Source organism: Polypterus senegalus, chromosome 9 (genome assembly GCF_016835505.1).
Source record: "Polypterus senegalus isolate Bchr_013 chromosome 9, ASM1683550v1, whole genome shotgun sequence".
NCBI lineage: Eukaryota > Metazoa > Chordata > Cladistia > Polypteriformes > Polypteridae > Polypterus > Polypterus senegalus.
In genome coordinates this window covers 144,355,269-144,368,291 of record NC_053162.1, presented here as the reverse complement: position 1 = coordinate 144,368,291, position 13,023 = coordinate 144,355,269, and the positions used below count along the sequence as shown (strand labels likewise).

The 13,023-nt window shown below is 36.5% G+C and overlaps 1 protein-coding gene across 19 annotated transcripts in view; it reads left to right on the top strand.

The window, feature by feature from the left end:
- The window catches only part of ncam1a (neural cell adhesion molecule 1a), a 712,545-nt gene that overhangs the window by 594,108 nt on the left and 105,414 nt on the right, over positions 1 to 13,023 (top strand). For all 19 annotated transcript variants that reach the window (XM_039764024.1, XM_039764021.1, XM_039764025.1 and 16 more), the window contains one exon: positions 894 to 1,044. In XM_039764024.1, the coding sequence (XP_039619958.1) occupies positions 894 to 1,044 (151 nt within the window). The remainder of the gene's footprint in view (positions 1 to 893; positions 1,045 to 13,023) is intronic.

Genomic DNA, 13,023 nt, shown 5'->3' with positions numbered 1-13,023 from the left:
GTCTGGGAGCCAAATTCACTAAGACCAGCCAGCACTTATGGAACATTAAGCTGTCTACCTTAGCAATCCAGAGGTAACCTCGTACCCATGCTTATACCCTTTTTCCCTTTTCTATTTCCAATGCTATCTCTTACTGAGCTGGAGAGAGAGAGAGAGAGAGAGGAATGAACCTGAACGTTATCAGGCATATATTAATGACTTGTAATTTGTTCTGATTCTGACATTTGCCACTGACTAATTACCATCAACCATTTACACCGTCCATTTGCTCCCCCTGCTTTCTCCTATGCTGTACTAAACTGACATTTCACACCTTTCTTTTTGCATTTCATGCACAGTTCCTTCCTCTCTATTGCAGGGTTTATTTGATACGTTCTCATAAAAAAGAGAAATGATTATGCATGAACATCAACTACATTCTAAGAGGTTGTTTACTGGAGGTAAATTAGTGTTTGTCTTGGTTTGCTGGATTCATATTACTAAGAAATTGAGAAAAAAAAAACTATGTTACAAACTTAAAACTTGTTGACATCAGTTCAATAAGAAATTAGCCAGAGGTTTGGTGTTAATGTGCATTGTGACTAGAGACTACACTGGCTGACTTTCTTAAAGAACATTAATTAAGAGGGTGCAGCTGAAGTAAAAACTAAGCATTTGAATGAGAGTATTTAAATGGCTGCAGTACTACTGTACAAAGTAGGGGCAGATCGTTTTATAAATAAGGAAAGCTGAGAATGCAGATTTTTTTTGTGTTTTAAAATAGATAGTATTAAAACAAACAGTGAGAGGGCCTTCAGAGACAATTCTTCTGCCAAGAAAATGTAATTTGACCAATAGTATTGCAGGTGAACACTGTTAAACTAATGTGCATCTTCTTTTCCTTTTTCTCCTAGACTTTGGATGGCAGTTTCATAGTGAGAAGTGATGCCAGAGTTTCCTCTTTGACTCTCAAGAATATCCAGTATACAGATGCCGGACAGTATATTTGCACTGCCACCAATGCTATTGGACAAGATTCCAAGTCCATGTTCCTTGAAGTACACTGTAAGCATTACATTTTCTTTTTAAATTACAAAAGATCAATATTTGGTAATGATGGGCAGAACTGTAACAGAAAATTGCAACTGGGATAAAAGAACAGAAGAAAGGTAACTCCAGCTACCTAAAATACACTGCACGTTTTTATACATGGCACAAATTTCATCAATATATTTTCTGATTTTTCTGTTCCCTGTGCTGCAGAGGACTGGAATACTAAAACAGAATCCTTTAATAAAATCACTAGGTACAAAAGCAAAAAAAAGAAAAAAAACCCTCTAACAAGCCTAAATATGAAGGGGATCAAACAAACTAAGGCCACTGCATTAACTAGTCCCCGATGCTGCAGTGAGACTGGTTAAAGCACCTTGCCCTGTGATCTAATTAAGGTTCTTACCCCTTCCCCATCAAACTAAATTAAATATTTAACATAATTAGTGAAAGACAGAGAGGACAGGATTAAAAAATAAGGTAATTGCTAATTGTAGAATAATTAATAGAAATTATATTAAAATTGAAGAAAAAATAAAATACATAAATGGCAAAAAACGAAACCCCAGAGAAAGACCCAGAACAGATCATAACACTTAAAATGCATATCTATTCAAGCAGCAATAGTCATTCATTGAAACATTCAAGTGTTTTCAAATCTGCTTAATCAAGTTAACATTTACTGTATGCAACTCTAAATGGAATGTCAGGTCATCACGGGACACGCACTTCGACTCAGTTGGGGTCAATTTAGAATTGACAGTCACTGAGATCTGCATATCTTTTGAATGTAATAAGAATGCCCGAACTCGAAGAAAAAAAGGCAGAAACAAAAAAACAGCATTTCTAAACTCTGTGTAGACAGTGAGTATATCAGGAATCACAGCTGCATCCCTGGAGCTATACTAACTACTGTTTCACCATTCTTCCTTTGTTATACAAATTTCTTAAAATAATTTAAATAAAAAAGTTCAATGTATTTAAATACAAGATAAATTTAAAAGATAGTGTTGTATTAATATCTCCTCATCTAAAAATGTTTTTCCTGGTGAGTGTTGCAGCGACAGCAGGCCAACCAGTCAGCCCACACGTCTTTGTCCTGAGCTCCAGATACCAGTTCTTCCTTGGTAATTCCCCAGCATTCTCAAGCCAGCCGAGAGATAAGATCTCTCCAGCATGCCCTGTGTCTGCCGTCCACTCTGAGGTTCTCCCAAATTGCTGAGCTTCTCACTCTATCATGGAGTGTCAGCCCAGCTGCCCTGAGGAAATAAAAAAACAAAAACTCATTTTTAGTACTTGTACACAGTTCTCTTGTTCTTTACCAACAGCTCATGACCTTAGGTGAGGACAAGGACATAAAGGGCTGGTGCAGCACCTGCAGGACAGCTGCCACTGCTCTAGTTCACTCGTCAACAAGATCCCTACAAATCTGAGCTTCACTAAGGGCAGTTCTCCCCCCTCACCTGAACAGAGCAGAGAACCTAGTCCTCAGACTTGGCAGGTGCTGGTCCTCATCCCTGCCAGTTTATACTTGGCAGTGAATCACCTGGAGTGCATGTCGAAGGTCACAGTCAGATGAGATAAAAAAATGACATCAGCTGCATAAAGCAACAGTGCTACCCCTAGCCTCCCGACTGGATATCCTCACATCCTGGCCTGTGTCTTGGTTTCGTGTCAGTGAAAGCCACTAACAGGATCAGTGACAAGACACATTCTTGATGGAGTCTAACAACCTCAATGAATGAATTTGACTTAACTCCCCAAGGCCGCCTTATAGCACAGTGGTTTACAGATGTTAACTCAGTGCTGAAAAGAGCTGTTTATTTCTCCAGGCTTGGAATTATATTTAATTTGCACATTTCTCTTGAGGTCATGAATGTCGTCTACTGGTATCCCACTTTTACACCCCATTTACAAAAGCCATACACATTCAATTAACAAGTGTCTCTAAATTAGTGGAGAGAGAATGAGTGTGACCAGTCCTGGACAGCATTTTGCTTTACACCCAGTGGTGCAGGGATAACCTCTAGTCACTATTACTGTTAATAAGAGCTGAGATGTTTGAAAATGGGTGGGAAGATGAGAAAATAATCAAACCCATTACCATTTAGAAAAAAAAATAAATTTTTAATAATAATTGTCTTTAAATGATAACTTAGGCACGTGTGTTGTAAGACTTAATCTAATGGCATTGAAAAACCTTGCAGTTTATAATCCTGTGCGAGCATAAAACTGAAATCTACATGGCCCTTGTGCATGAAACAAAACATTGGGGCATGAAGAAGTCCTTCTGTGGCCAACATGAATGATGTCTTTCTTGTGTATGGTATCTTGCATATAAGTGCAATTCCAGTTTTTTTTAATTAAAGCTGTTTTAAAATCTTTCATCTGACAAACTTAAATTCAGTTGAGTGACTAAGTATTAATTTTGCCCATGTAAGTAGCCTTCACTATGGTAGATGCTATTTCTTATTTCTGCCAACTTTGGGCATTCTGCTTATACTTCAACTGTACAGTATTATATGTTTAATAATACTTGAACAATTCACATACAGCTGAACAACCATAGTTAAAGAATGGTGAGCACTCCTGCCTCTGAGCACTAGGATGTGGGCTTCAATTTCCCAGCTAGTGTCTGTCATTCTGGATTTTGAATATTCTCCTAGTGTTTATATTGTGTACTCTGATTTTCTATGAAATTCCAAAGTCATATATAGGATTCTAAAATTGTCCTAATATGAATGTTAGGTGTTGCATCAAAAGTGGGTTTCTGTGTTTTGCCCAGCACTGCTAGCTCAGGTCCAGATTTTGACCTTTTTTTTGAAGGCAGCAGTTCACATAAATGGGCATAATAGTTGTTCAATTTCTTTATTCAATGCATTTGAATGAAGTGGACAATGTGTCATTGTAGAAATCTGGATTCAATTTACTGCATATCAAAGATGTTCAAATAAAGGCCACTTGAACTGTATGTGAGAATTTATGAGTCAGAGGTGAACTTGAGAATTTATGACTAAATATGAAAGTATGGAGACTTTAGGTCAGTGTACAGGGACTGCATTATACATTTGAAACTGCAAAGAAATTTAATTAAATAATAATTGAAAGAAAAAATCGATCCATATATTATGTCATGAGGTGGCCACAAGTTAGTCTTCAAACCATTGTATCTATGCATTTTAAAGATGTGCAACCTGTGAAGGCAGAGCAGGGCCAAATTTAAAGAGATCAAAGCTATTTCTCCATGATGTACTAACAAAAGTTCGACCTTGTTTTTCTACAAACCCAGAATAATGTTTTAAATTATGTTAAGTTTGTGTTTATTGTTTCAAGACAACTATGGACGAATGAACAAATGCAGAACACAAAGTATCAGTTTACAGAAAACAAAGTAACCATGCTGACTCTTTGTAAATTTCTATACTTTCTCTTATACGGTTCCTGCTAGGGTAGAAGGAGTGTGAGTCAGAGAGCTGCTCATTGTAGAACTGGAAGTAGGATAATAGATGAGCACTTCATCTCGTATGCAAGCCAGTGATCCCTTGATCACCTTGCAAATCTAGTCTCAGTACCTTTCTGGTATGGGTTAGCCTTTAATCCTGACTGGAATCACTTCCGGACCAAAAGTATGAATTGGTATCATTCCTGTGGTCAAGACTTGTTCTGTAATATCTCATTGCCAGACTGCTGCTGTGAAACATCTAGAAAGAGCCAGGCATAACAGGTTGTTACACAACAGCTGCCGTACCTTATAGGGTAACACAAGTATCCATGGCCCCTCAGATGTGCTGCATTCAGAGTACCTGAGGGAATCATATTGTTCCAACAACTCCAACAGTCCTTGCTCCTTATGATTTCTGGGACACCTATTATCAATAGAGCTCCATGACAGATGCTGTTTACTTATACAGCTGTTCAGAATTAAATTCTGTCAACAAGTGAGTGTTCTTTTCTCATGCCAAGAACTTTGGCATGCCCTTCAAACAAACAATCTAGTTTTTTGTCAGAGAAACAGAGAAAGTGAATTTAAGCATCAGAAGAGTGTTATAAGAACCATTTGTTAGTTATTTAAGTTATATTAAATGTTTGCCTATGTATTAGTGCCTAGTCTATGGGAGGTTCTTTTAACCCCCACAAGATGAATTATATTGGTATATTCGAATTACTTCTTGCCCCTCTATAGATTAGTCTCAGTTAGTGACCTGCCTTGCCATGTGTAAGGCATGGAGGGCAAACAGTTTTAAACCGTGCCTTATGTGCTCAATAGTATGTAAGTTAACGTTCTCTAGTAAATGTATGTTTAGTGCGTACTGAAGAAGAAGTAAAGTATCTTTAAGTATAGAAACAACTGAGGATTGACAAAAAAAGCTAAGTTTATAGAAGAAACATTTCTTCCCATTTTTTTGCCTTTTATTCTACATGTGTAACATCCATCCATCCATTTTCCAACCCGCTGAATCCGAACACAGGGTCACGGGGGTCTACTGGAGCCAATCCCAGCCAACACAGGGCACAAGGCAGGAACCAATCCTGGGCAGGGTGCCAACCCACCGCAAGACACACACAAACACAACCACACACCAAGCACACACACTAGGGACAATTTAGAATCGCCAATCCACCTAACCTGCATGTCTTTGGACTGTGGGAGTAAACCGGAGTTCCCAGAGGAAACCCACGCAGACACGTGGAGAACATGCAAACTCCCCGCAAGGAGGACCCGGGAAGCAAACCCGGGTCTCCTAACTGCGAGGCAGCAGTGCTACCACTGCGCAACCGTACCGCCCTGTGTAACAACATTTTTTCTTTATTCTTATGTGGACTATTTGCTTTGAATTTTCACTAAATTTCTTTCAGCACGCGTTTTACCCATTCTTGATCCTGCCTTACTCACCGGCAGATACAAGTGTTATATAAAAAACTATAGATGAATTAAATTGAAATCCAAAACTGTACTCTTAGACTCGTGTCAAAAGCATTACTGGTAACTGTGGAAGAAGAGGAAAGAGAGTTTTTATTATCTTAAATGTATTTATTTTTTTTTTCTCCAGCCTTTGGAGTTTTTTTTTGTTTTTTCTGTCCACCCTGGCCATCGGACCTTACTCTTATTCTATGTTAATTAATGTTGACTTATGTTTATCTTTTATTGTGTCTTCTATTTTTCTATTCATTTTGTAAAGCACTTTGAGCTACATTTTTTTGTATGAATATGTGCTATATAAATAAATGTTGATTGATTGATTGATTGATTAAATTCTTATTTCGGAAATTATGTTTGGGAAGAACATTAAAAACACATTATTGCACATATAGTAATAGAATGAACAATAAGGTGTTGTGGAGCGTGTTGTTCTTTTAAATATGGTATTAGCCTTTATAATCATGTATAGAAATTGTATCGAGTTAGTCTTAGATCTCGTGAAATGAGCACTTTATGACATATTTGTATAGAACACACACAGTTGGTTCCTAAGTGTTGTTTAGTTTTTAAGATTTTTTTTCAAGGATGAATGATAGTTTTTATTGGCATGAGCATTATTTTTTTGGTATACAATGCAGATTATGCTCTTTGTTTTATCGTGTTATCAGATCCTTTAACATGAAAGGTATCAATTTATCTGTTACATTCTTTTCTTAAACTCCTAAGTTTTAGACCCGAGCATCACTCGAGCTGTAAAACAGTACTAAAATTGTTAGTCTTGAGCGTAAGTGTTAACCCGAAGATTAGTCGGGCTGTAAAAGTGCCAACAACCCTAGTGGCAAGTGTTGCTTGGGAAATGATATAGTCTTGTCTTGCTTAAGTGACAGACCTGAGTGTTACCTGAGCAACAGTTGAGACGTACAGTATCTTGTCCTAGTCTTATTATGACTTCTCGTAAGAAATGCTTTTCAGCAACCCATGTATTGCATGCTCTTGACAGTGATACAAGCAGTGATGACAAAGTGAATATGTCTTCAGGCAGTAAAATTGAAAAGGGCCGTGAAATCAAAAGTGATTCTGGTGAATCCAAAGTAACGCTCGTGCCAGTCACACATGTGCAGTGTGTTGTTCAAAAGCTGATCAGTCTGGAAAGAAAATCCCCAAGGAATCATGCTACTATTGTCCTGACTGTGACACTGGATTGTATATTTAAACATGCTTCTAGATACGCCTCACAAACAACACATGTTGACAGTATATTCGGTATTAGCATTATTATTATTATTATTTTTATTTGTATCATTATTATTATTTATATTATTTGTATACACTTCTGACTTTGCACTTTTAGTGTTTTGCACATTTTACTTTAGAAAGGTGAGATTTAATAAATGTCATTTTTCAAGCCAAAAAATGCAACACATTTTACATGTTTTTTTGAGAAAAACTTTAAGGAGGCAACAAGAGGATAGGAAGAAATGTCAAACCCAGCTATACAGCTGTTACCTGTAACCTCTTACCTGTCTCACTGTCCGTATTGTACCCCACATTTTTATCCCTAGGGACAGGCTACTTGCTGACTGGGACTGTCTTTACTTGAATCTAGTTTTACCATCAGTTGAGTATTTCATAATAGTGCCATTAAGAGACTGCAGGTGGACAAGGCATGGAGAATCATGCTTCTCAGCTAAACTAATAGCAATCAGACAAAGCTTTTAATTAAAACATTGTATTTCATTTGCATCAAAACCAAAAGCAGCAAATAAAATCAATGCACTGTATTAGACAAAACCTGGCTGGGTTTGCGTAGTCTTCATTCAGTCCCGTTTGACAATTCCCAGATGGCTTCTTTACTTTTGCTGCAAATTATTTATATCCTTAATTGACAAATGACAAAAAGATGGTTTGCTTGGAAAAGCGTTGGAAAGTTAAATAAATAGAAAGGTTCATTTAAGTGTCCATTTTTGAGACTGAGCTGAGCTCTTTACAAAAGTGTCGGAAAAAGAACATCTGAACTAAAAGAAAGTTAAATTATTGCAACAAGCTGCAAATGAACTAGAAGTGTCCAATTTCAAGCTAAGAGAAAAAAACACCTTTCTTCCCTCTTTCTTTCTCCAAAATCAGCACCTGGCTTACTTGTTTTCATCCCAATTACCAGAGCTTATATTTTTCTCAAAACATAAAAATGTAATTGAATCATTATTACAAAATCAAGGTTATTTTCCCTTGGGAATCAAAAGCTGCACTTTCTAATTTAGAGAAATGCTCAAAATCCTGCTTTTTATTTTATGACTGTACTCTTATTCAGCTTAAAAAGACTGTCAGGCTAATGTCTATCAACAACAATCTGTCAAGTTCAAAGCATGTTCCATATACTCTTTTTTGATCCGGTTAAGTGTAGGATTTGTCGGCTGAGTAAAATGTATACTTCTATGTCATGCATTTCATCTGTCTGCAAAGACCTTTAGAGGTAAATGTAAATGAATAAATGCTAAAAATACAAATTTTATGTTTAAGGCTAATGATCAGCAATCAATACATACTGCTTTTAAATAAAATAGATTAATCTGAAGATTAGTGCTGTTTTTTAACACTAGGAGTTAGGTTGAACTAAACTAAGGATGGTTCCTAATTTGTAGCCATTACATTTTTTCTAAACGATCCTGCCTGCCTGTTTTGGTTTCCATTTTCTAAATAAATCCTGGGCCAGCCATGTAACACCTCAGAGTGCCCTTGGTAGTGTCACAGTCACTCAATAATTTCAGTTTGTGTTGTCATACAGAAAACACGTTTGTACTTAAAGAACCATTTTGATGTGCACCATTTCTAAATACATGCTTTTGTAATTTGGACCGACTTTGTTTTGTCCAATATGGTAAGACGTCAAGATACATAAGGAATAGATTCCTGGGGCTCTTACATGTTTTGACTTTTATGCATGTTCAGCGAAGTAAATGGTTACAGAGTTGAATCACTCCAAAAGAAAAGGTGATCCAGGAAGCATTTGTTTAAAAGTAGAATGAGTCCGAATTGAGAAAGAAGGCTCTGCCACAAGGGCTGCACTATATAAAAGAAAGGCTTATGTAAATACAAAGGCTAAATGTTGAAGCATCTGTGACTTCATGGTGCAGAGATGAGCCAGCTTACAGTGTAGGTGGGATGATCTTAGTGAGAAGGAGGTGAAAACTAAACATTAGTGCATATGTGATTAGGTTTTCAAGATTTTTAAACACCTATATTTGTGTTTTGTCATTAATTTTGAATTATTTAATTATTTGCAACTTTATGTACATCCTGGTTTATATAGTTTCTTTCTTATGCAAAACTGACTAAAAACACTTGAAATGAGGCAAGGTACAAATGACTATATATATAAAATACTAACGGTTGTGTCTGTCACACAATTACTCATGAATGTCTGTGGCTAGAACCTTGATCTTGGTCTTATTCGTAAGGTTTTGACGTCATATATGCTGAGGAAGCAAAGAATTTGAGTAGCGTCAACCCATACAAAGTTACTGTGGTTTGCGTCTTTCCTAAGGCAAACTGATTGAGAAGGTGACATGGCATAAAGAAAAAGAAGAACAGCGCAATCTGCTGAGTGTTAAGTAAATTGCAGAAGCGCATTACGTGATAAGAAGAATGATAGCTGGGGCGCCTGCTGACCATCAAGCATATACGGCGTGCCAGCCTTCTGGTACCTGAGAACTATTGGGGCTAGAACATTGCACTTGGTATTAAACAAAAGCTTATGTCCTGATACTTTATTTGAGGACAGGAGGTCTACATGTTTCCTAGACATTTAAATATTATGCCATGGCACTACCCTAAATTTCATTCAGGATTTCCAATTTGTTACCCCCTAAAGGGCACCTTGGTGTTGCAGCTAGACTACATACAAATACATATAAACAAAGAAAAAATATAAACACCCAAAATACTTGCTTTTGCCTCTCAGGACATTTCATCTCACTTCACACATTTGTTATAGGCAAATAGCCTTAACTATATTTAGTGAAAATAGAGCTCATCTCTTTATTAGAGCAATATGATTAGTTTTGTAATGTCTTTTTATAGATCTTCTTTTAAAACAAATCCCTTCATGATATTAATTGTTAAGAAAAGAAGCAACAGGCTCTAAGAATATTTGCAATTCTTTATAAACATTCAGTATCAATTAAAATTGCAACTGTAAATATAGATAAAAGTAATTATCAATTTCAGAATCAGTGTAGCCTTTCTTCTGCTTTGGCAATGAAATGGCATTGGCTGAGATGTGTGTTTAATTGGATTAATTTCAGTCTCCTGCCCCTAAAACAGCTTTACTGGAATGATAAAATCAGAATTTACAGTTCCTAAAATTATTTTTCAAATTGTAATTAATACAAGGGTTACTTCGTGATAATCCAGTTAGGGGTCAGTTTGAAACTATGTAATTAAAGATAAAATATTCATTGCTAGAGTTGAAATTTGGCTCTTTCAAAAGAAGTGAATACAGATATTTCAGACACATAGCTGTTTTCATGAAAGCCTTCATTTAAACAAATTTCCAGAATTTTTTTTTGTGTTTTAATTTTAAATTTTTAAATCTTAATTTTAATTCTATTTTTAATTTATTATTTGCACTTTATGTTGTTACACTGTGGACCCTGAGCTTCACAATTTTGTCTATCTGTATACTTGTATATGGATGAGATGACAATAAAGTTCACTTTGACTTTGAAATAAAGTACAGTTACACTATTCACACTCTCCAATATAAATGACATATGAGTTGAAAGAAATATTTACCATTTGTCTTATTCTTTTTGAAAGAGTCTACTGCTTATGCATAAGGCATAAGATTGACACTTTTTATTGTTTTTATAAAACTCCACAGGCATCCTCTATCCCTTTTTTTCTTACCTGCTGTATTGCCATGCATATCCTGGCAGCACTAGGAGCAGGGCAGATTTTCACTCTGAATGATTTAAGAATCTGCTCACCCTGCAGCACTTCCACCCTCGAGGCAAAGCTACTTAAGCATTATATACTGTACTGACCCATATGCTGTTTTCACCACACAGATGTAGAAGCTCTGGTGTAACTACTTAAACTCTGCCATTGTGTTGTCCTTCACAATGCTGCAGTATTGAAGGGTATATGTACAATTTGACTTTTATGTTTCTAAAACAGATGGAAAGCAACGTTATTCCATTCTATTTAGAATTATGCTAGTTGCTTTTAGAAGAGTTAGAAATGTTTTTAGTTGAAGGAATACTCCACCCAAATGATATTATTTTTATACAGTATGTTACTTACCTCATGTAGTAGTGGATGAGAAATTGTTGTCTCATGTTTCCATGCAGAATACAGGGAATAAAGTTTTATATAATAGAAGCCAATAATGACCAATGCTGTACAACAGTAAACAGCGTGAAAAATATTGAAGAAAAAAAAAGACAGATGTTACTTGTATTACATAAGTCACGTGAGTTATCTAGTTGTATGCACAAATGGAGCAAAATACATGCATTTTTGCTAAAACATTGTTAAATTCCAGAATAATCATATCACATCATAAACATCAAACTAAAGCCTAATGGGAGTCACTATTTCATTTGATAACAGGATTCTTGACCCACAAATGAGGGGGAAAGTAGACCTTAAATTAAAAAAGTGATGCCCATAAGGATTTAGGTTTCCTACTTGTAATAAATGCTGATAATTATGTAACTAACTATGCAAAATAGCATGTGTTTTGCGCGTTTTGTACATATGGCTAGATAACTGACAATGGAGATTATGTGACACAAGAAATATAAGTTTCTTTTTTGATTTATTCACATCATTTGCCATTGTATAGTATTCACTATTGGGTTCTATTATATCATCAACTTTTTTCTCTCCATTTTGCATGAAAACATGAGATTGGCTATTTTTTCTCAGCCATCACTAGAAACTACATGGAGTAAATAACATATTAAAAAAAAATCATTTTTGGGTTGAATATAGCACGGCACGTTGGCATGGCGGCACGGTGGCGCAGTGGTAGTGCTGCTGCCTCGCAGTTAGGAGACCCAGATTCACTTCCCAGGTCCTTCCTGCGTGGAGTTTGCATGTTCTCCCCTTGTCTGCGTGGGTTTCCTCCGGGTGCTCCGGTTTCCTCCCACAGTCCAAAGACATGCAGGTTAGGTGCATTGGTGATCCTAAATTGGCCCTAGTGTGTGCTTGGTGTGTGGGTGTGTTTGTGTGTGTCCTGCGGTGGGTTGGCACCCTGCCCTGGATTGGTTCCTGCCTTGTGCCCTGTGTTGGCTGGGATTGGCTCCAGCAGACCCCCGTGACCCTGTGTTTGGATTCAGCGGGTTGGAAAATGGATGGATGGATGGATATTCCTATAAGTAAATCCCAGCATATAAAGGTGTAAAGTTAGATACACATCTTTCTGATCTGTAACCAATACAATCAGACACGTGTATGAGGAGGGCCAACAGAGTGGCAATATTCTCATCTCATCTCATGGTGCTGAGTCCTATCCCAGTCATATTCTGTGAGGCATTTGCATGTCCGCCTTATATCCAATGATGTCATGGGGAACTGCAGCTTCCAGTGATCCTGAATTTGTCAGAAAATTTTCAAAAATGGATTTATGGATGGATGACATACAAAACCAATTTATTACAAATCTCTGTAAGTTAAACCCTAAGATGCTGAGTTTCAAAATGTTTTAAGAGTTTTGACTTTTACTATAAAACCTTCAGTAAAAGTCAAAAAAACCTAATCACAACTGTTTGTATACTCTAGCAGTGATCTAAATGATTGATTAGTGGGGTGCGTGAATATTTGTTTACTGTATGTTTTATATTTGATTAGACTTTATTTTCTTCCTACATAGTTGGCATTTCTGAAAGCTTGATGATCTACTTTGAAATATTATCCACATATTCTGTTTTTAAGTATTTTGTGATTGTCCAGTAGCCATGTGCTCACTGGTAATCAATAAATAAGGCAGGCCGATGTTCTCTGTGACCAGTGAAAAAGAAAATAAACCAGAATAAAAAAACAGTTTTGGCTTGGTAATCAATTTGGATTGG